This window comes from Heliconius melpomene, chromosome 19 (assembly GCF_056956725.1).
Source record: "Heliconius melpomene rosina isolate 202511_hmr_F chromosome 19, ASM5695672v1, whole genome shotgun sequence".
In the NCBI taxonomy this organism is placed as follows: Eukaryota; Metazoa; Arthropoda; class Insecta; order Lepidoptera; family Nymphalidae; genus Heliconius; species Heliconius melpomene.
Window position 1 is genome coordinate 11,892,785 of NC_140407.1, and position 22,327 is coordinate 11,915,111.

The 22,327-nt window shown below is 34.3% G+C and overlaps 2 protein-coding genes across 3 annotated transcripts in view; both read right to left on the reverse strand.

Annotated features, from left to right (window-relative positions):
- Window positions 1-2,427: 2,427 nt before the first annotated feature.
- On the reverse strand, window positions 2,428-18,597 carry LOC146528777 (signal-induced proliferation-associated 1-like protein 2). Of its 2 annotated transcripts, none has more exons than XM_085202937.1 (15): window positions 17,608-18,597; window positions 15,507-15,740; window positions 14,905-15,190; window positions 13,840-14,440; window positions 13,459-13,594; window positions 12,899-13,017; window positions 12,403-12,535; window positions 11,731-11,889; window positions 11,239-11,408; window positions 10,709-10,850; window positions 10,129-10,259; window positions 9,544-9,675; window positions 8,618-8,716; window positions 7,440-7,690; window positions 2,428-5,165 (listed from the first exon to the last, which is right to left on the reverse strand). In XM_085202937.1, the coding sequence occupies exons 1-14, from the start codon at window positions 18,251-18,253 to the stop codon at window positions 7,442-7,444; spliced, it is 3,237 nt and encodes a 1,078-aa protein (XP_085059063.1). In that variant the 5' UTR covers window positions 18,254-18,597; the 3' UTR covers window positions 2,428-5,165; window positions 7,440-7,441. The 2 variants fall into 2 exon arrangements, with proteins under 2 accessions (XP_085059063.1, XP_085059061.1); XM_085202935.1 differs by having other exon boundaries at window positions 7,433-7,690.
- Window positions 18,598-19,554: 957 nt separating this feature from the next.
- LOC146528778 (cilia- and flagella-associated protein 44) overlaps window positions 19,555-22,327 on the reverse strand; it is a 29,684-nt gene continuing 26,911 nt past the window's right edge. Inside the window, exons 36-42 of the mRNA XM_085202772.1 lie at window positions 22,096-22,250; window positions 21,701-21,850; window positions 21,325-21,466; window positions 20,968-21,112; window positions 20,425-20,550; window positions 20,004-20,143; window positions 19,555-19,674 (exon numbers count right to left, since the gene is read on the reverse strand). Of these exons, the coding sequence (XP_085058898.1) occupies window positions 19,621-19,674; window positions 20,004-20,143; window positions 20,425-20,550; window positions 20,968-21,112; window positions 21,325-21,466; window positions 21,701-21,850; window positions 22,096-22,250 (912 nt within the window). The 3' untranslated portion in view covers window positions 19,555-19,620. The remainder of the gene's footprint in view (window positions 19,675-20,003; window positions 20,144-20,424; window positions 20,551-20,967; window positions 21,113-21,324; window positions 21,467-21,700; window positions 21,851-22,095; window positions 22,251-22,327) is intronic.

Genomic DNA, 22,327 nt, shown 5'->3' on the forward strand with positions numbered 1-22,327 from the left:
TTTAAAGAAAACTGGTGACTTATGGGGCATGTCTGTTAAAGTTTTTAATTCAATTATACCTAATATTTCTCCTTACCTTGCTTTAATTTTTAACAATTGTGTAGAATCCGGTACTTTTCCTGATTTAATGAAATATAGCAAAATAGTGCCGCTTTACAAAAGTGGAGATAGATCTGAGCCTGGAAATTACAGACCGATTTCTGTTTTGCCATCCTTAAGTAAAATATTTGAAAAAATAATGTTCAACCAGCTCACAATTTTCTTAAATATTAACAATTGTTTCCATAGTGAGCAATATGGTTTCACCAAAGGCAAGTCCACTACGGATGCGGGTGCCGCACTCCTAAAGCACATTTATGACGCATGGGAGAGGTCACAAAATGCAATTGGAGTGTTTTGTGACTTATCCAAAGCCCTTGATTGCGTAGACCATGTAACTCTGTTGTTAAAACTAAAACATTATGGTATACAGGATACTGCCCTTGACCTTATTGCCTCATATCTAAACCAAAAAATCCAGACGGTTAGTATAAATAATGTAAAATCATCTGGATCTCCTCTAAAGACGGGCGTTCCACAAGGATCTATACTTGGTCCTCTTTTATTTCTTCTTTATATTAACGATCTGCCTTTTTATGTGAAGAACCTATGTGATATTGTACTTTTCGCGGATGATACCTCTTTAATATTTAAGGTTGACAGAAATATAATAAACTAGGACGAAGTGAATAGTGCATTATCGCATATTCTTCATTGGTTTGATGTTAATAATCTAATGTTAAATGCTAAAAAAACGAAATGCATCGAGTTTGCCTTACCAAATGTTAAAAAACATAATTTTAATGTAATAATTAAAGGAGAACCTCTTAATGTGTCGGAATCAGCTATTTTCTTAGGTGTTATTATAGATTCCAAACTCCAGTGGAATGCTCATCTGGAAGCATTTGCAGATAAACTCAGCTCTGCCGCGTCCGCAATTAAGAAAGTAAGACAAATGACGGACCTTGAAACTGCCCGACTAGTCTACTTTAGCTATTTCCATAGTATTTTATCTTATGGAATGCTGCTATGGGGCAGTGCTTCAGATATCAATTCAATATTTATTCTCCAAAAAAGTGCCGTAAGATATATTTATAATCTAAGAGCTCGAGATTCTCTGCGAGATGTTTTCAAAGATGCAGGTATTATTACAGTTGCTTCCCAATTTCTATACTATAATATTCTCTTTGTCCGACAAAATATACATTGTCATAGAAAAAATAGCGATAGTCATACGATAGAAACGAGAAATAAAGATAAGCTTGTTACACCAAGTTTTCGCCTCCAAAAAGTTAATAAATCCTTTATGGGTCTGAGTATACGTATATATAATAAAATCCAGCAGTGTATTCTTAATTTGCCACTACCAAAATTTAAGATATCTGTAAAAAAAATTCTAACAAGTAAAGCTTATTACACTGTTCAAGAATATTTAGAGGATAAGCATGTATGGAATTAATGTCTATTGAATGTCAGGCAGGACAGCTGCCAGCTAATGTAATAGTAAAATATACCATTGACTTTAAAAAGAGCAACTGTTGAGTTTCTTGCCGGCTCTTCTCAGCAGAACTGCCTTCCGAACCGGTGGTAGCTTTTTGTTGACATGTACATTCGACGATTCAAAAGTGCTTATAAAGTTTATTTGAATAAAGAATATTTTGAATTTGAATTTATTACCTTAACAAAGGTTCGCAATAACATTTTTTTTAAATATCTTCAAAGTACAGACACCGACCCTCTTACGATCTTATTATAAGTATAGATTGGTTTTAATTATCATTTTCTTTTTCTGTATTTACTTACTTACTTATTAAAATAAAGATTTAAAAAAACCCGGATAAATTACGGCGGTCAACAGGAAATACAACTTATAAAAGTTTACAAACTTAACTTTGCGGGCATATGCGCGTATTTTGTATGAAACGAACTACAAACATAAGTACTTATGTAATGATTTTTTTTTCTATGAAATATCTTTTAACTTTCACTTTTCCTTTATTTGTGTTGTAAGTAAATGAGCCTGATATTGTTATAGTAGTATTAGGCCCAGTTTCACCGGTTACGAATAAAGTTTCAGATCGTAATCTAATGGTTAATATCTATTTCTTATATTTTCAAGAATCTCATAAATGAACTACTTGGTAACAAGTTGCTACTTGCTACGTTACGTGTACGTTGCTACTTAGTGCTAAGACACTCTGTTCCTCACTTTCTGCCGCATTCTGGAGGCATTGCATTTTATGTGGCGGAACTCAACGCTGCGGTTTCCCTCGACATCAGAGTAAGTAAATAATAGTTTTTCTCATATATCTTCCGTGTATAGACATCGAGCCGTTACGATTTTGATACATTGAGTTTGAAAATAAAGGTTATGAAATAAATCAAGTCTTTGGTATACACTTTATTTAACTGGAATGTCCTAAATAAACATACAAATTATAACGATATTAACGTTACACTATAACTTATTCAGTTCGATTATATTTTTAATTTATATAATGCAAATTTTGAATCTATGGCGGTAAACAATAATACTTTGGTCGTTGAAATGTTTACGTTTCTCGTAAACTGTGAATTGTTGACGAAAGTTCACTACAAATAACAGGTGGGGAAAATCTAGATTATTAAGTATTATGTTTAGCACTCCTGCTTTATATTCAAATCCACGGACTACCGTGCAGAATGTAATGTAAGCTTCAAAAAGCATTTTAGTTAAGATTACAGTAATGTCATTTATCCAAAGTAATTGGATGTTCGGATAATCGAACAGTATTGATTCACCCAAATTTATATGCCACAAGAAAATGAAACCATATTTATGTGGCATACTCGGTGTTTATGATCTAGCATTAGGATAACCAACTGTTTAAGAAAATGGGCTCAAATTAAACATCGAAGATTTTCTGCGGATCACATTATAATTTTTTTATAATAAAAAAAACAAACAATATAAATGACAATGACAGACACTGGTCAGTTTCTCGATCAGAGAACTTTACTGTCAGGAACTGAGGTTGGACTACCTTGGCTTAGTGTCTTTTATGAAATATACTGCGCATAAGTAACGACTCTAACCGAAAACAGGGCCCGAGAAGGGGTACTGTCAAGTGTATTACAGTAATAATAAACGACGTAAATGAGAAAGCAAATGACGTAAAATGTACAAATAATTACATATCTTTAAACACCATCTATAATAGTATTATGTAGGTACTGCACGAAATTACTGAATGTTAATCTTTTCAGTCTTATCAATTAATCAATGAAAGATACATTATCGGACGTATTTAGGTTTTGGGTGTTTAAGGTTTATATACAGAAGTCAAAGAGGAATTCTCAGATAAAAGTATGTGTGCTTGGTTTGCACAATGTAGATCAAATAAAATTACGATCTTTTCAATTAATTAAAAATAAAAATATTAGTATCCATTTGTTCGACGTGTTATTGAGTGTTTCTTGATGAACTTAACAGTAATCAAATTGTAAATTGACAGTAAAGAGTTACAAAAAAAAAATCATTAGCAATAATTTATTAATTGACAAAATCTTATAAATACATACATTTACACGTGAAAAACATTACACTAGCGTTTGGAATATGGTTAAATGACTTAAACTAATAAAGCTTTCATTTTACGTTTACATAAGTTAACTATGAGATTCTAACTTATATACATGAAATTAAATAATTAAGGTAAAGTGTAAACAATACAACTTATGCCCATACATTTACATCTAGAGAAAGCATTTAACACTTAAATGAGTCTAAAAATAATTGAAAATATGTAAGAAAAAATATGTCCTTTTTAATTATTCGATATCAAAAAACCCACAATCAATAAACACGAGTTTTCCTAATCGGCTTGAAAATACAGACAATATTTTTAATCTTACCTATCAGTTTAATCAATTTTAAATACCCATAATGCTCTCTCAAGACATAATGTATGTACAATTTATAAAAGTATGTGTAAACTTAATATACAAAATATTTATGAAGCGCTCTCTTCTTAGAGCGCTCTCTTCTTCGTGCCACGATCGAACGTTGTAGTGGTTGTGGGTTCGATACCAACTTGATGAAAATAAAGATTTATTTATTTTCGCTCTGGTAACGTGACAGACCAGGCGTTAAGTTCCACAACTCAACACGTAATGTCTCGACAATTGGGCGGTGGCCGGAGTCTTAATACTTCCGGTTTCTATTTCTTCAGCCTGCCCCGTTATATTTGAGAAGAAATAAAAAATCAAATCTCACTCACCATTGGCCTTTAAACAAAAGCGCATTTGCACTCATATTAAATATTAGGCAAACGTTTAATGATTTTTTTATTATATTAATTACATTTACTTAAGTCGTATTATGAATTCTAAGTACACTTCAAGCATTTTTAAATATTTTGTAGTGATTTTATTTATTAATGCGTAGCAATAACTTTTTACTTGAATTAAAATTTGAGTGTATGATTGTGCTAGCGGTCTTACGGTAATATTTGGCAGGGTCCAAGTCTGTATATATTATAGACTAAAATACAAATTAACTACTTAAATAATGCATAATTGTAAGAAAGCACTATTTTTATAAGGAAAATGTTACATATTGAATATTTTGTCACTTTTTAATTTTGTTCTTTTATGGATTACTTTGAATAGTTAGGTTTTTCTATAGCTATAAGGCGTTATATGATCCTAATCTAAACTTATTAGAAGCCGAGTAGAAAAAATTATAGTATATTATTTTAGTACACAATATACCTACAACAGGTAGACTTAACACTGTAATAAATAAATAACATTACCAAACACTTTCGTATCAGACTATGACAGAGCGTAACTTAACGACGCATATAGAACTAGAGGATCGTAACAGCAACGTCCATTAAAATATATAATAATGTAAAAAACAGCGTTGTTTTAACAAACAAAAAAATACTTATACGCCAAAACAATAGTTTCGCTGGAAACTCGAAAGGCACAATTCATAAGATACAGCTTGATTTACATGTTTATAGTTAAACATTTCACGTAGTTACTCTTTGGATATTATGTTATATATTAAATATTATTCAAGTACTAAATACCATTTCCGCCAACACTAGGTATTGTGAGTTGACATTGACTGGGATTTTCTGAAAAAAAAAAAAAAGAAACAAATATAATATTACTTAAAGCCAGACCAGACGTGTAGATTGTGGGTTCGATTCCCACTTAAGCAAATGAGACATTTAATATTTTCAATTCGTCGCTTTGGTGTCCAAGCAAGAGCAGCGTTGAGTTCCGCCACTCAACACGCAATGACTCCAGAATTTGTCGGTAAGTAGGGAGCGGAGTGTCTTAATGTTAGGCTCCCTCTGCCTACCCTGCGGCCTGCCACAAATGAACACTACAATAATGAATGAAAAAACAATACTTAAGAAAGAAAATGTCTCTGTTAGACTGTATTTCCTAATCGAGAGTTCTTATACGAATTCAAAACACCAAGCATTGATCTTTAAATTTTGAATGTGACTTAGTGCACTAGGCACCTAGCCTAGTAGGAAAATATTAAAATATATTTTTTCTAGTGCTTCTTACAGGAATACATAAAGGATTTAGTTTAAATTTAGGGTAGAATTATGGTGTAACTACCCCTATAATATTTATGCATCTATCTTTATCCCTCATACCACCTCGCAATGTTCTGTTCTCCGAAATTTAAGAAACTTTTTCACCCTTACGCATGGGCGTAGGAATAATGGGGGCCGGGCGGGCGTGTCCCCCTCGGAATAGTTATGTGTCCACCCCAGAAATTTTAATAACAAAAATTTGCCCCAAAAATAAGAAAATCTTATTTAACTAAATTTTGATTGCCCCGTCCCGTCTTGCTGTCCACGGCAGCCTCAGCTGAAATATTTTAATCTTAATCTGTTCGATCATATCTACTAACAAAGAAATCGAGATTTAATCATATCTACAGCTAATTAACTTTTAAAAATATTTATGTCACCACGTAAAAACCTAAAGGTTTTAATCTCCGATAGTCTTAATCATTGAGGTGACATTAAATTAAAGTCCAAATTACAAGTTAAATTAAAGATGATTGTGGGTTCGATTCCCACTCGAGCTAATTAAATAGTTAATATTTTAATTTCTTCGCTCTGGCGTCAAAGCGCGGCATTGAGTTTGGTCACTCAACATGCCATGCCTTTAGAATTCGGCGGAAATTGGGAACGTACCGTCTTAACACTAGGTTCCCTCTGCCTACTGTGCTCTACGCGGAATATAACGTGAAGAAAAAAATATGTAAACTTTCTTTAAATTATTTATAAAAATGTCATATTAAAATTCAAACTTATAAAATATTTTAATAGCATTAATGGATTACGATAAACTAATTAGTTAATTTGTTATTTAGATACGGTGATACAACTTGTTTTTTTTTTTATTTAATTAGAGCATTATTATAATCAATATTGTTAGTGTACTATCTCTGTTAAATAGTGATAGTTGTTGAATAATCTAATTTAAATTGTAATTGAACGTAACCGTTATAAAAAGACTAGATTATATTTTATGCCCAAAACACTCCATTCATTTATATATATTATTTCTATTATACAAACAAATAGGAGTATTTTACATATATGTATATATTTATTGATCGCTGAAGTGGTTATTTAAATTTAATTGTGTGGAGCATTCAAAATAAGCAGAAGACAGAGAACATAATGTCTTAATTATTTTTTTTGCTTGAGCCAAGATTTTGACAGCTTTTAAAAAGTTAAGAAATATATTGTACTAGCGGCCCGCCCGCGGCTTCGCCTGCGTGAAATACGTTATTATTAATTTCTATCTCCATGAGTACCTACGTCTTATAAGTGACGTCCATGCAAAATTTGAGACTCCTAGCATTTGTAGTAACGAAGTTTCATACAAACTTTCAACCCCCAAAACAACCCCTTAGAAGTCGAATATTCCAAATTCCCGTCTTAGCGAGCACCTATGTTCTATAAATAACTCCTATGCAAAATTTCAGATTCTTGCACTTGTAGTTTCTGAGATTTCATGATGAGTGAGTGACCTTTCGATTTTATATATATAGATTAGGAAATATAAATTGATCAATGCAGATGTGTGCATTACCATTTGGGGGAACGAAACATAATATTCACATCCTAATTTCCTTCCTATTTTTTTAAATTTATATTTTCATTTGTTTGCTTTGGTGTCGAGGCAAAGGGCGGCATTGAGTTCCGCCATTCAACACGCAAAGCCTCCACAATTTGGCGGAAAGTGGGGAACAGAGTGTGCTAACACTAGGTTCACTCTGCCAACTCTGCTGTGTGCGGGATACAGCGTAAAACTGATTTTTTATATATTCCTCGCTACAATAACAAGGACGAAGCGTGTTACATACCACATACCGTCACTGCTTGTCTACGGTGCGCTTCAGCCATTGCGTGAAGTGCCGCAGCTGGCACACAGCGCGCGCGGACTCGTCGCGCAGGCGCGCGTTGTGGCGGCGCAGGCGGCGCACCTCGTCCTCAAGCGCGCGCCGTCGCCGTGCCGCCGCGCCTGCCTCCGCCTCCAGCGCCGCAACGCGCGCGTCCAGACCGCACGCGCACGAGCACGCGGCGCGCGGGCCCGGGCTGTCGCCGGCTTGGGCGTCGCTGCTCTGTACGAAAAATAAAATACAAGTCAATAGCTGTTTTGCAAGAGAATCTGACGTAGGACCTTTCGTCACAAAATAAATTTAAATTCATTATGTATAAATTGAGAAGTACTTCCGTATGCTCAGTTTGAAAAATATATTTGCTTTTTTATACCTATCATTTATGCTCTGGTAACTAGATCACTTGTGGCATTACTTTCACTCAATATGCAATGTTTCAAACATTCAGCATAAAATGGAGATTCTTAAGTATTGGTATATTTAAGAATCTCATATTTAAAATACATAGTCTCAAAAAAACTACATACAAGTTCACTTACTATCAGCATAAAATAAATAAATAAAATTAAATGGAGAACGGAATTCTAGGTTCCCTTTCTACTCTGCTGCTTGCGGGATACAGCGTGAAGCTATAAACATTGTTATCTATAACAGATTACGTTATGACACTGTTTAAAACCTTTGTCCTGTTTCATGTAATACATTCTGCCTTGAAAATTTAATCCAAACAAAATTAAACTATAATAATCATAGATATATAATATTAATCAATGGCAGATAAAATTAAGTATACATAAATCATACGTGAAAATATTTTGTTTTAATTGTATAAATCAGGTGAATCATCGTTATCATCATATCTGAATAATTTAAAAGTATACTAAATATAACAGATGCTAAAGGTTAATCGCTAAAAGGTTTACCGCTTTTTAATCCTAAAAATATAGTTATATTATTTAGGACTACGGACTACTTTAGCTATACGGAATGTTTAATATATTAAGTAGTATTGAGGCCAGTTGTGGCACAGGGGCACAAAGAGTGACTGTAAACGCGGCAAGTTGTGGGTTCGATTCCCACTTCCCCGTTCTGCTAACGAGACCAAGCGCGGCGTTGAGTTCCACAATGCAAAAAATTAAATATACTCACAGTTATGTCAGGCCAGTTATCAACACTCATTTCGGTGGCCGCGTCAATAATTGGCGGATCCGAGTTGTCCATTGATGGATACTGGTGTTCTTCACAAATCTAAATTAAAATATTCGTAACGTTTATCTATCGTGTACTGGTTAGCAATTTTACGTAAAAATAAAATAACTAAAGTACTTGTAAATGTAATATTACATTTAAGTCCACAAATTACCATAACGTACTTAAAATTATAAGCTAATTATAATACAAAGTGCTGTTATTTTGACATTTTACAACCCAAAGGAGAAAAGTAATTATTTTTGAATGAAAAATTATTTTTCATCGTGAAGTACTATTACATGTGTGATGCAAAGAGAGGTAATGTGATAAACATCAGCCTATGTACGTATCTACATAATACATTTGTATGTATGTTTTATTCTATGTAACTATGAGGAGACTTGAACTCTCTGTAGCTATGACTTATTATTTGAAAAATTATTGAAATAATTGCAGTACATTAAAAAAAGTATTTACCAAAGTTTTTGCATTTTTCACAAGTCAACTATAGTCAAAAAATGTTTATAGGGTACCAATATTTTGATATTGTAAAGTTATCCCAGCTTAGGTCATAAATTAGGGTATTACCTAATACTTGCGTGAAGGTTAATAGTTTTTAAAAAATACTTCTAGAATAATATAAAAAATATCACCAGTATTTTTTTGCTACTCTTTGAAAGATTTTGTTAAAAGTCAAATTATAGATCATATATTATTTTATTTGATCTTATTTCAGAGATTTGATCCTTTGATTTTTTTTTTTTTTTATCGATCGCGTTACATCCTGTACGTGTAAACAGTCAAGAAGACTAAAAAATAAACAATTCATCTATCACCACCATGCTAAAACCAATTATGGCGTTAAGTTGCGTGGAGGTGCGTACCTGCAGCATGGCGCGCGTGGCAGTGTGTACCAGCGTAGCCCAGTCTAGCGCGGCCGCGTCGGGCAGCGGCAGAGGCGCAGGCGGCGGCGGACGCTCGCCCAGCTCCGCGTCCATTAACCGCATCAGTTCCTCCTGCGTCAAATAAAATCATGTCGTGGCTCAGAGACATAAGCGGGTTTCGATCCCCACTCGAAGCCTTTTTTTTGTATTTATATATTAATTTCTACGCCCTTCAGTTGAAGCAAACCGTTGAGTTTCTTAACGTAACATTCAATGCTTTCAGAATTCGGCTAAAAATAAGAATGGACCAGTATTCTGTTGCCGTTACTGGCCTTTACAGCGTCACCGATTTTACAATTTGCGCCCCTGCGCCACGACTGGCCTCAAATTTAATATTATTAATAATATTTTAATAGTAAAATTATTGTTGACCTCATATCAACACTAATATTATCTATGAAAGGTGTTCCGCAAACCACGTGATTACGCGAGATTGAAAATTTCCTAGTCCCACATACTAATACATTGATCATATTGTGTGCAGTGCATTATAAGTGCACTAAAATAATCCATATAATTTCATACCGTGAGCGAAGAGTGCGCAGAGTGCGGGCGGCGTGCGTGGCGCGGGGACGAGTCGTCGTGCGAGCGGCGCCGCACCTCCGCCGCGCCATTGCTGGCCGCGTTGCCCGACGTCGTGCTGCGGCCTGATCCACCTTGAATGTGTAACAAATTTTATATTGTTGTAGCTGTAGAGTAGAAAGAGGGAATCTGGAAAACTGATGTTAAAGCATTCCTTTCCCATTAATACATTTCAGTTTCTCATTTTCCAATGAACGTTAATTCGGTGAAATTAAATATTTTTATTTCTTCGCCCTGACAACGAGGCAAAGTGCGACGTTGAGTTCTGCCACTTTATAAAAGAGGGTAAGCTGACACTTTTGTCTGTATTATAAACATAAATAAATATTTAAAATCCTAAATACTGCGCCACGACTGGCCTCATTAGAGAGAGGCACAAAGTGTGACTGCAAAATCTACTGATAATGGATTCGATCCCCACTCGAAGAAATTAAATATTTGTTTAAATGTATATTTTCATTACTATGCATTACTATCATTTGGTGTGCAGAGTGAAGCTGATTTATTTATTTAAAATACAAACCGGTGCCGTATCCGGAGGTGTCGGAGCGTGGCGGCGACAGGCGGCGGCGAGCCGGCTGCTGCGCCCACGCCGCCCCCGCCCCTCCCCCCGTGCACGCGCTCTGGCACTCGCAGCGCGCTCCGCCCGACAACGTGAGACGGATCTACAGAATAATACAATACATATGAGAATACAGTAAACGATATATTTATTTGTAGCGTAGCGAAATATTTTTTTTAAATTGCTGTTCAATAGTAAAAAAATGGCAAAAGTTTTTTTGAAAACGTAGTGGGGCACGAAGCCACGTCTCTTGGCACGACCAAACGGCCTCGCCACTAAGCCATACATTCTTATCAAACCACATTGTAATTTTTGTACACTTTTTTACACTGATATACAAAGTCGCAACACCCAGATATTATTATTCTGAATTACCGTTTCCCAAGAGAGGTTACTATTTATTAAATATTTTTATATTTTTTTGCTTATGTTACAATGTCTAAAAATACAGCAGGGATTTTCTTTGTTTATACAGTGAAAAAAATACTAACAGTAACCGGATCAGAAGTCTTCAGTAAGTCTACGAGGTGGTCATGGGGTAGAGCCACGACGGCCGCTCGACACACTTCTAGGAGGCGAGCGCCGCGTTTAACGCCGGCGCGTGCAGCTGCACCGCCGCTTTCCACTTGTGTTACTAACCCATCTGGTTGTACGTGGAACCCTGTAGAAATTGGAATAGAATATAAATGACTTGAAATCCTGCTAACAGCCTATTAAGCAACTTATCAATAGAGATAACAAACGTTTTTATAAGACTATGAGTATACATGTATTTATTATCAGAAGGTATTTACAATTTCGGAAATAGATTTATAGTTTTATGAATTTAAATAGAGTTCGATTTTGTATATTTTTACGCTTTTGATTGGTATAAAAATTATAAAAATAATAAAACGAAAAATTCATTTAGCAGGTTTACACTCTACGCCAATATTTAAAATATTCTATATTATTATGAATTTAAAATATTCTTCAGCACATACCAAGCTGCGTGGCGCTCCCGCGTTCCAGCGTGAGCTCGGGTAGCGCGTGCGCATGCGCCGCCACGCCGGCCAGGCGGCGCAGCGCGTCGCCGCACGCCGCGCGCACGCTCTCGCCGCGGTGGTAGTAGATACGAGTCCACGCACCGCTGGTCACCCATCCTGATCAATGGATGGCAGAAATGGTTATATATTTACTTATTCTGATTTTCTTGTGATTATCATCAAAGTTTCACCACAATAGTTTTATTAATTTTATAGTCCTTGTAATTAAAAGCATTATTTATTAAAACGGACGCATGCATTTATCGAAATTAATATAAACATATAATGTTGTTACACAAATTATAAGCAAAATCACTTCTTATAACATAAGTCGAAAGAACTATCGTGTTTGCAACTTTTACAGATGTGACAGATAAAATTCTTACAGGATAAAACTTCACGGTTTTTTTTGTTAACGTTTATTAGTGGTATAACCACTAAAATAAAAATAGTATAGCATATGTAATATAAGGAAATAAATGTTAGCAGTTTATAATAACATTTGTTCCCATCAATTATAAAATCAACTCAAATAATAAATTTAATGGATTATTGAGCCATTATAATGATATTGAAATCTGAATTATATATCTACCTATAACTAGTAAATAAGTAAAAACAATACAATACCTAACAAAGTATTTGTTGGAAGAACTAAGACAATTTGTCTAGAAATTTCTTCTACAATAACTACAGTGTCAGGTGATATACCCATGATGCAATCGAGTATTGTCCCTCCAGAACCTTCGTCTTGAACTTGCACCTAAAACATTTAACTTTCATTTCAATTTAAAAAAAGGTTAGTTTTTTAGCTTCCCCGTATATAGCAGGGTAGATAGTGGAAACTTAGTGTCAATACACTTTTCCCAACACACCATATTTCAACATTGCGTGTTGAGTGACAGGACTCAGCGTCGCGCTCTTATTACCAGATAAAAAAAATAAAAATATGAAAAATCATTGTAGAGTATTCGGAACGTGCGTTTGTAACATCTATGGTAGGTGGATAATGCGTTCGGTCGCCATTCGATAGAAAATATTTATATTTTAATTATTTTCATTTCCGAGTTTGATAATTATAATATATTAAAACATATAAAGTTAAAGATATAAATAGTTTCCTTACATGATAACAGAGTGCTCCACCGACCAACACGTCTTTAGTATCTTCGGGTTTCTGTACAATATTGTTGTTATTATTGTTTGAGTTGCTGCCGCTTTTCATCAGTAATGAAGAAAATATCGCTAGAAATATACAAGTTTATATTAATTTAATCAATCCCCTAATATTATTATTAGGGGAAAGTAAATTTATATTTAAAAACTAACGAAGAAACTGGAGGAGTTTCTCTATTTAACGCGTATATATTCTTACGTTGTATCCCGCATTTAGTAGGTTAAGGAATCTAGTGCACTGCATTCCCCACTTTTATCCTAATTTTTGAGGATTTGAGTTGTTGGAATTTAATGCCGTGCTTTGCCTTGTTGCCAGAGCAAGATAACGAAAATACATATATTAAGGATAAACAAACAAAAAAATAACGGCGTTGAGTTACGCCACTCAACGTGCAATGTCTCCAGAATTCGGTGCAAAATGAGGAACGGGTGACTTAGATTCCCTCTGCCTAACCTGTCGTATGCGGAGGATACAGTGTGAAGCCGATATACAAACATTAAAAAACTTACAAAATTTTTGCCCAGTGTCTGTGGTAGTAGCAGTAACATGATTTTTAGCTAAATCCTTCAGGTACTCTTGTCTTGTGCGCGTCGCCATCGTACTGAACTTGGGGGATTGGATAGCAGCATTTTCCCCATTAATAACCTAAATGTTTAAACAATTAATGATTTAATTACTGAGACTCAGATCAGTCTTTAACATGCGTTAAATCAGTCTCATAGTTAAATGACAAAGTTGCAATTTGGCATGTAGGTTCCATAGAGAGTGAAAAGAAGGAAATTCCTCAAGAAACGAAAAACCAAATTTATGTTTTATTAAACGTCAACACTATCGAAGTTGCGGGTTTACTCCTCTTTAACATCACATAATAATAATCTTAACACGCTTACCTTACTTAAAAGCAAATCGGTGAACGCTTCTCCTTTCGGATATACCGCACCATCTTTAATCGGCGGTCCGAACAAAGGCACCTCTTTAGCACGACTCACAGCTATACTATAATGTGTGTTTTCCGTACAAGGGTCAATCACTCTTACAACAACAAAAACATGTTGAAACTGAGATCTTATATTCCTCGGTGTGAATGGTGCAGCACCTGGTTCTTGGAAGACTATTGTCACTATATCATTACCAATATGTCGCTTCCTCAGCAATTGCTGTCGATTATTCGGTGTGTATGGAAGCATTGTTGACACGTGAAACATTATCTCGCAGCCTTGATAAGTTGTATATACAGAATATAGGCCAGTGGAGTCCGTACGGTTGTCAAGACCCGCCTTGTATTTGTCGAAATCTTTTAAGCGCACTGTTTGCCCCAACATTTGTAGGAATTCAACGAAAGCAGGTCCAGCTTCTTGATTGTTATACATTTCTTCTTCGGTAGATTGCCCACTTTTACAGTACATGACTCCCACTTTGTAGTGTCGTGTAACACGCTGTTCGTCTAGACGGAGCAGTTGTTCTTCGGCACCTCCGTTTGTTATTCCCAATCTATAAAAAAATATTTTTTCATTTCAAATTTATGAATGCAATGTGTTTCATTTCATTACGTGGTATACGTACTCGTACATACGTGATTTCCACTGGAAATAATAAATTATTTTACTACTACTGGCTCAAATTGAAAAAATCTTTTTTGTTGAATAGTCCATTTATCGAGACGTCTCAACCTCCAGCCTACAGGTTTACAGCCTACATTACAACAGGTTAATATGTCTATAACGTTAATCGCTTCGATGTAACTTAGCTAGCTATATAGCAAGCCACCACCGCCACCACCACCGGGGTGAAGCCACAGATAATAGATTGTAATATTAGAATAGATTTTAGACATAAAATGCACATTAATTATAAAAAAATCTATATTATAAAAATTTGAGTAAATTTATAAATTATTTTTTTCCTAATAATGACAAATAGATAAAATTAGTTTAAATAACGCAAAAAGAGATTACCTTAAACAACTTAGTTGCAGCTCGGGGGCAACATACTCCAATACTTCCTTCGTATTATACGTAGCGCTATTATTACTCGGCTTGACCGTTGGCAAAGCGTCTTCTAAAAGAGATCCTTTTAGAGTGAGCAGTTCCGATGTTCGTATGATGAGGCGGTACTGCCACGCTAGTTGGGACGCCGGAGCTGAGGCGTCGCCGCCTCCACGACGTAATTCCACGCGTTCTTTCTTTATCGAAATCGCCACTGGCCCTAAATTTTCATCCATTCCAAACCAATTCTGGTGTGCTGAAAATGGGATATGTTCAAAATAATTAAAAATACAAATGTGAATAGATATATTATCAATATTAACTATGTGAAATAAATAACTAGAATTAAAAATTGTGTAAAAAATACAGCGTAAAGTTTAGTTTTATTAGAAGTTAGAATAAACTTCTACTAATATTAAACTATGAATATTCTGCTAATAAGTGTTTTGACTAATAGCCATTATGATTTTATTATTAAAATAAATAATTTACGAGATTTTTTTATTTTTCTTCATTATATATAGCTATTATACAAGTAATAAGTTATGCTTATTTACAGTGTTTTAACTTACGTTGCGTATAAAAATAATTTCGATAATATAAAGCGCCAAGATCTTGACTTTCGATTGGATATGGCGAACTAGATTTCATGAAGGGGCAACCACTGCGCCAATGTGTGTGGCCAGGAGGGAATTCTAATACTGAAAACCCATAAGCTGCTTTGGGACGATGCCATCCTCCAAATTGACCTGGAATGGCTCCTCGAGCAGTTCGGGCGCAGAGTGAAATGCATCGTTCTTCTTCACCTAATAAAGAAATAAGAACATCTTAGCATTAAAAAATATTCACAGTGCGAGTGCAGTCATGTCGCAGGGCAATACCTGGGACTTGTTAGCCAGTTGTAATTTTAAGGCACCCACTAGCTGAGCTAACCAAATTACTGTTACAATATTATCTAAAAAGCCACAGATTATTCAAGTAATATTTCACTAATTTTGTTATAAAAACCCCAATAAACAAGCCTTAGTAATAATGGTTAATAGTAAGCTCTTTAAGGAATCTTTTAGCATGAGTCACAAACATGTTTTAAAACATCTGCAACTTAAAGCACATAATTTTATACACTTAAAATACTTCTTAGAAATATTTTGTAATGTACACAAATATTTTCTAGTGATAGAATATTAAACTATGTAGCATAAAAATAGATTGGAACCTAAAGGTACCCTCTGTAGACAGAGGGTACCTTCAGGTTAAGACCCTCTGTTTCCCACTTTCCATTTAATTTTTGAGACATTGCATATTGAGTGGCAGAATTTAACTTCACATTTTGTCTTGTTACCAGAATAAGGAAATTTATTACCCCTCATTGGAATTGAACTCCCAACAGTTTACAGTCAGAAGTTGTATGGGTGCACTCTAATACTGTCAATAATACATATATAATATAAATAAAGGAGTACTATTTAAAAAAAAGATAAAAATATGAATATTGAATTAGCTAATGCATGACTGGTTCCATGTTGTTGTTCATATATAAAAGAAGTTATTGACTCTGCTCATGCATGTTTAATGCAAAATGCCCATTATTAAAAATGAAAGTAGCATTACTATGAATATTTATTAGATGCTTGAACTCTGTTTATATGAAAATTATATTGTACTGTTGATTATTAATTATATTTTAAGTAAGGTATAAGTAAGGAACATTAGTTAAATGCATTAAATGGTACTACAGGTTTTATAATATATTTCAACATTTTCAGGCATAGAATAGAAGAATTTAGTGATCTTTTCTCAGCTTTGTGCTGTATCACATATAAAGCAGAGTATGTAATAATAATCTTATGTTAAGACACTCTGTTCCACACGCTTAACTCAAGAACTCGCTCTGGTACAATAAGGCATAATGCACTTCACCCTAAAGAAGATAAATTATTCTCCGGATTTTTTGAACAATCTGATGTTGCACCACTGTCTTGTCTTTTTGGAACAGAAGTGTCTTAATGGGAATGAAATATCTTAACACTTAGTTCCCAGGTTCCTTCTGCTTAAAAATCCTTTTCTCTCTAGCACCCACATAGAGCTTCCCTATCTACATTAACTTCATTTAAAAAAAAAAAATCCCTCTGCCTACTCTGCTATATATGCGGAATACAGCATGAAGTTACAAAAATAAAGATTTGTAGCACATATATATTATATCATAAAATAAATATGTTTTTAAACAGGCTTTGACCCCAAAATCAATTATATAGCACTATAATGTTCTTCAATATACCAACATAATATCATTAATTATAAAAAAGACCACTATAGTTTTCAAGTCACCTAATTCCCATAAAATATCACCATGAAAGCACAATAATAGTTTTACAGATTTTCCCATGTTTTTATTATAGGCATAAGCCTAGACTGTATATTATTTACTCAACTCATATTAGATAAATATAATTCAGATGATTGTTATTTATTTAGCTTTATGATTATTGTGGTGGTATGTGCTTCATGTTGTAGCAGAACTCAACACCACACTTTTTTCACAATTTCCTTCGTATGTTTTCCATACAAAGTGACATTGGCAATATGAATAATGCTCAAATGGTACACTCGAATCACCTTATATCAAGAAATCAATCACTTTTTTTTGTTGCAATACAATTGAACACTTACCACCTAGTTCATTTCTGAAGAATGGGCAACTTTCAAGCAATTCATTTGACCTCCCATCACCAGTATCTGGGATCGCAATTTCACCTGGTGGTAAGCCCCGCGTTGCAAGTAAAGATGCAGCAGAAGCTCCAGTAGTTGTATTTCGGCGTCTACTAAGCAATGCCCCACGAATTTCAGCAGCATAACTTAAATTAGCCATGAGTGACTGACAATCATAGTGAGCAAATTGTCTCCTTTTATTTGAATCATTTAAAGATGTTATGATACTGTCTCCGTCAGATCTTGCTATAGCAGCTGGAGTGGTTCCACCCCATAGTTTGTTGAATTTTAAGCGTGGCTTTGGGCTCACGCTTGCTCTGGGTGTTGGGCCGTCTGCATGATCACTAGCTAGAACTTCAGAAAACCTATCAGTCACACGACTTAATCCTGAGGGTTTATCAGGTGCGTTTAATACACTGTAGTTGTGGACCATCGCGGGGAGACGTTCACTGGTTCCACTGATCACGTCAATTGACCCATGACTTCCATATTCACGTCGTAATCCGTTAACAGTTGAATGGTCACCATATATCAAGTCGAGACTGGAATTACTGCGGTACATCGCATCTCTAATTTCCTTCCTTCTAAGATGATCCGGAGCATACATGGCATTATTTTGACAGTAGCTATAACGTACTTTGAGATTTATGATATTCACATTAATATCTTGAATAATATCAAAAAAATTCAAATGTCGTCGATAACAGATAAGTGCTTACAAAATAAAAAAATCAATTAATACTAGTTTTCCCGTAATTACAGTTATTTAGAAAGTAGCACGAAACTCATAAATACAATAATGTATTAAAATTAATAAAGTCCTATATATTTGCTAATCATATTAAATATTAAACACCAGATTAATAAAAATGTATAAAAATGATTTCGTTGTTTTAGTGGTTCACTTGAGCACAAAAAAAATATTGCAAATGCAGATTGCAGTGCAGGTAGATAAACTCGCACAGATAAATCAAAAATAGACATACGATTCATTGCCAAGTAAAAAATGTACAAGGTTTATTTATTAAGATGTGTTAAGCAAACCAGCTACATATCATATATTTTATTTATTTTAATAATTAAAAATAAAATTATCAAGTTATAAGAAATTACTCAAAGCTTCACTCGCATAACAAATAATATGAAGAGCAGTATTTATATATTAAAAAAAAATATTATTCAACGAAATTTTATTACCTTTTTATAGTATAATAAGAATCCGTTTCTTCTGAAGCAAATTAAATAATTTATTTTAGAATAGCTCAAACTATTAATTTTCTATGTAATTATAAATATTATATTTCTATAACCCCTGCAATGCCCCAAGTGGCAATACCATCCATACATTGAGCAAAGAAAATTTAAATGATACATTGTTGCATTTATTGCACCTAAAAACAACAAATATAAGTATAAACTTTTACACCTGTTAACTTTTAGACTTTTTGTTTCTTCATTTAATATTGCTTCAATGTAGATTTCGTCGTTAGTACTCTGATACACACATTGGATAAAATTATATTTTTCAGTTCACCATAGACAGTGTTGTGTCGACGATTTTTTGTTCCTTTTTTCCTGTGTGTTCACATACATTTTTCCATTCTTGTACAGTAATAATGCCAATGTGAAAATAAAATATTAAGAAATAAAATTAAATATATTATGCTTATTGGGTACAAGAAGTGTCGTTGTCAAAAAGCAATATAAACCAGTTGAGGACAAAATTCGCCACGTTTGACGTCCGACGTCACATTTACACAAGATATGTATATAAATACTCACCCAAATATAAAGCTCAGCTTAGGCCTCGCGGACTATACTTAATTGTACTTAAGGCTTGACATAAGCAGCATAGGTTAATGATTCTATTAATTAAGCGGAATGTTTAGGAAAGAAATAATAAACAAATTTCACGTAATGACTAAATATTTATTTCGTTTATACTGGACTTTTTATTTAGGTACCTATAAATTTTTAACTTTTCTCACTTCCTTCTGTTTGTACCGAATCTTCTCTTGCCAGTGATACCTGAAGAAGTAATGTTTTATTTATATATATTTTTCACCTTCACATTTTATCCCGCATTATAACAGCAGACATAGAAAATCTAGTTTCACAACACCCCGCGAATACGCATATTGTATTATTTGTTTATTTGGGTATCAAGTTATAATATTAGAATTATTTATTTTCATTATCCCGTATTGAATCTACTCAAAGCGCGGCGTTTAGTTCCGCCATTCTGGAAACCGACAGACAATGGGGCACGAAGTGTTTACCACAAGGTTCCTTCTGCCTACCCTGGTATGCAAAAAAATACTGTGTAGCTGCTTTTTTATTTATAAAGAAATTAATACCGCATCGGTACGAAGAGCCTTTTCTACGTCTTCTACTAGTTGTTGTTTCTCCTGAGGAGAGAGGATTTGTGCACGAAGACAGTCAATAGCTAGTTTTACAACATTTTCCAATTCTTCTTGAGGCGCTGTCACTCCACATTCTGTTATTTTAAAAGTAAATATTATTTAGATATATCGGGACTCTATATAACATTGAAGCCAGTTGTGGCGCAGGGCTTCAAAGTGTGACTTTGAAGCGATTGATTGTGGGTTCGATCCTCACTCGAGAAAATGAAATATTTCAGTCAGTATAAGTAGCAACAGTCACAGATACTAATTAGTTTACACAGTAATTATACTTCGAAGTATTTATACAAAAAAAGTACTTTATAACGTTAAAACACTATCACTTTATTCTTCATTATTTTAAATATAATTTCACCTTTAATATCTTCAACAACATTAAGAATATCAATAGTATTGATGGTTTCTGTTGTTAGTGAATATTCCTCATCCATTAAAGACTTTACGAGGGAAGTCATCGCCATCGTTATACTTTCTTCAGACTCTGTGAATAAAGATTAAAATTATTTGGACTTTTTTGGGCATCGTGCCCCGGGCCCCGCTCATAAAGGGGCGCCAAATAGTTAGCAAACTATTTAAACATGGGGGCGATGTAAAAGTATTTTGCCACGGGCGAGAGTTAAGCTCGCTACGCCACTGATTTCATAAGATAATTTAGCTAAACATCGATATCGATAAATAGCAAATTCGATAGTTTTCATTTATTATTTGCCATTTGTTTGCCAATAACGTCATCCCTCTGAAATTTAAGATTTTCAATATCCACTTTAACGGCCAATTTGAGAGTAAGTCGTTAAAATGAAAATTAGAAGAAAAAAAATCTTGTTAAATTTTTTAATACATTTTTTTTAAAGTACCTATTTGAGAATTCTTTAAAAGTAAATTACTAATAATACGTTACCATCATGTGTAGTATGTATGAGCGAGGCGAGGGCGGGGCCGAGGCGCGCGCGTATCGGTTGTACTCCTGCCACATTTTTCAACGCAGCTTCTAGAGACTTCATTACTTCATGAGTCTTGGCGTCCATTCCTTCTATTGCTTCTACCTGTTTTAATACAATATATTTTTCAACTTTTCGCTTATTCCCATTAGATAAACCAATAGGAAGTAATGAAATCGTTTGAATGAGTCTACTTCAAAGAAGCTACTTCAAAGTAACTAGCACTAGTGCTAAGACGCTCTATCCTCATTGAAAGGGGCCTTAGGGTCCCTTTGTCTATTCTATGCGGAATAGTAATAGATTGAAAATTACTTTACTTGGTTTCTAATTAGTCTATCAGCTAAAGTTGCAAGAGCATCAAAGGCCCTTGTTTGCTTCTTGTATAAACTTGGATCACCACCATACTTTAGCAGCCATTTCTTCACCAAAGTGTCTACCACTTCAAAACGAGTTTTAGCTCTGTAAGAGAATATTTTATAATTATTAATATGAACTATAATTATTTTCCAAGTCCTCAGTAAATCAATCTTTGATAAATACGTTTCTGGTGAAAATTTAGGTAAGTGCTTATATAAAAAAAATATTTCTGCAAGCCTAGTAACAAATATATGGTTATCTTCTGTATTTAATGATCAATTTCTGAAATACATGTTTGTTTTCAAGCGATGGTTGGACGCTTTTAAATACGCTTACCCTGAAATGACCTTAGGCAATTCCGTAGCCAGCTCTTGTAAAAGCTCTTCGGCGTCGTCACGTGTGACCCTCATAGTATCCAAGCAGTCATATAGTAGTTTCATCAAGTTCACTTCATACACCAACTTCACTTGGGATCCGAGAGGTGTGCTACATTATATTTGTAAAAAATAAATATGCTACTTTTTTAGGTTATTAACTAATTAATTTTTTTTTGCAATTACTAGATCAAGCTTCGTTCATGATAAATGTAATTTCAAGAAGCATCAGATAGTTATTTTTTTATTTTTATACACTCCACAGTTTGGACTTCGGCAGTTACAGTCAGTTTATTACTTACAATATGTATCTAATATGTCGGTTATGTCAAACTATGACAACATGTTGGTTCTTACATTGGAAAATATTTTCTTTTTGAAGGTCTAGCAGTCGGCGGCACCATATTGAGACTTATTTCGGAACGAACTGACTCTGGTGGACTGTATATTGCAGGCGATATAATGTGGGATAATGGTTTCAGTCGCAATCCATGAATTTCTTCTTCTAAAGTCTGTGAAAAGTAATTGTTGTCTTGTTCAGGTTCCTTTTATTTATAATGCTTTGATTTTTTTTTGTGTTGACATTTGA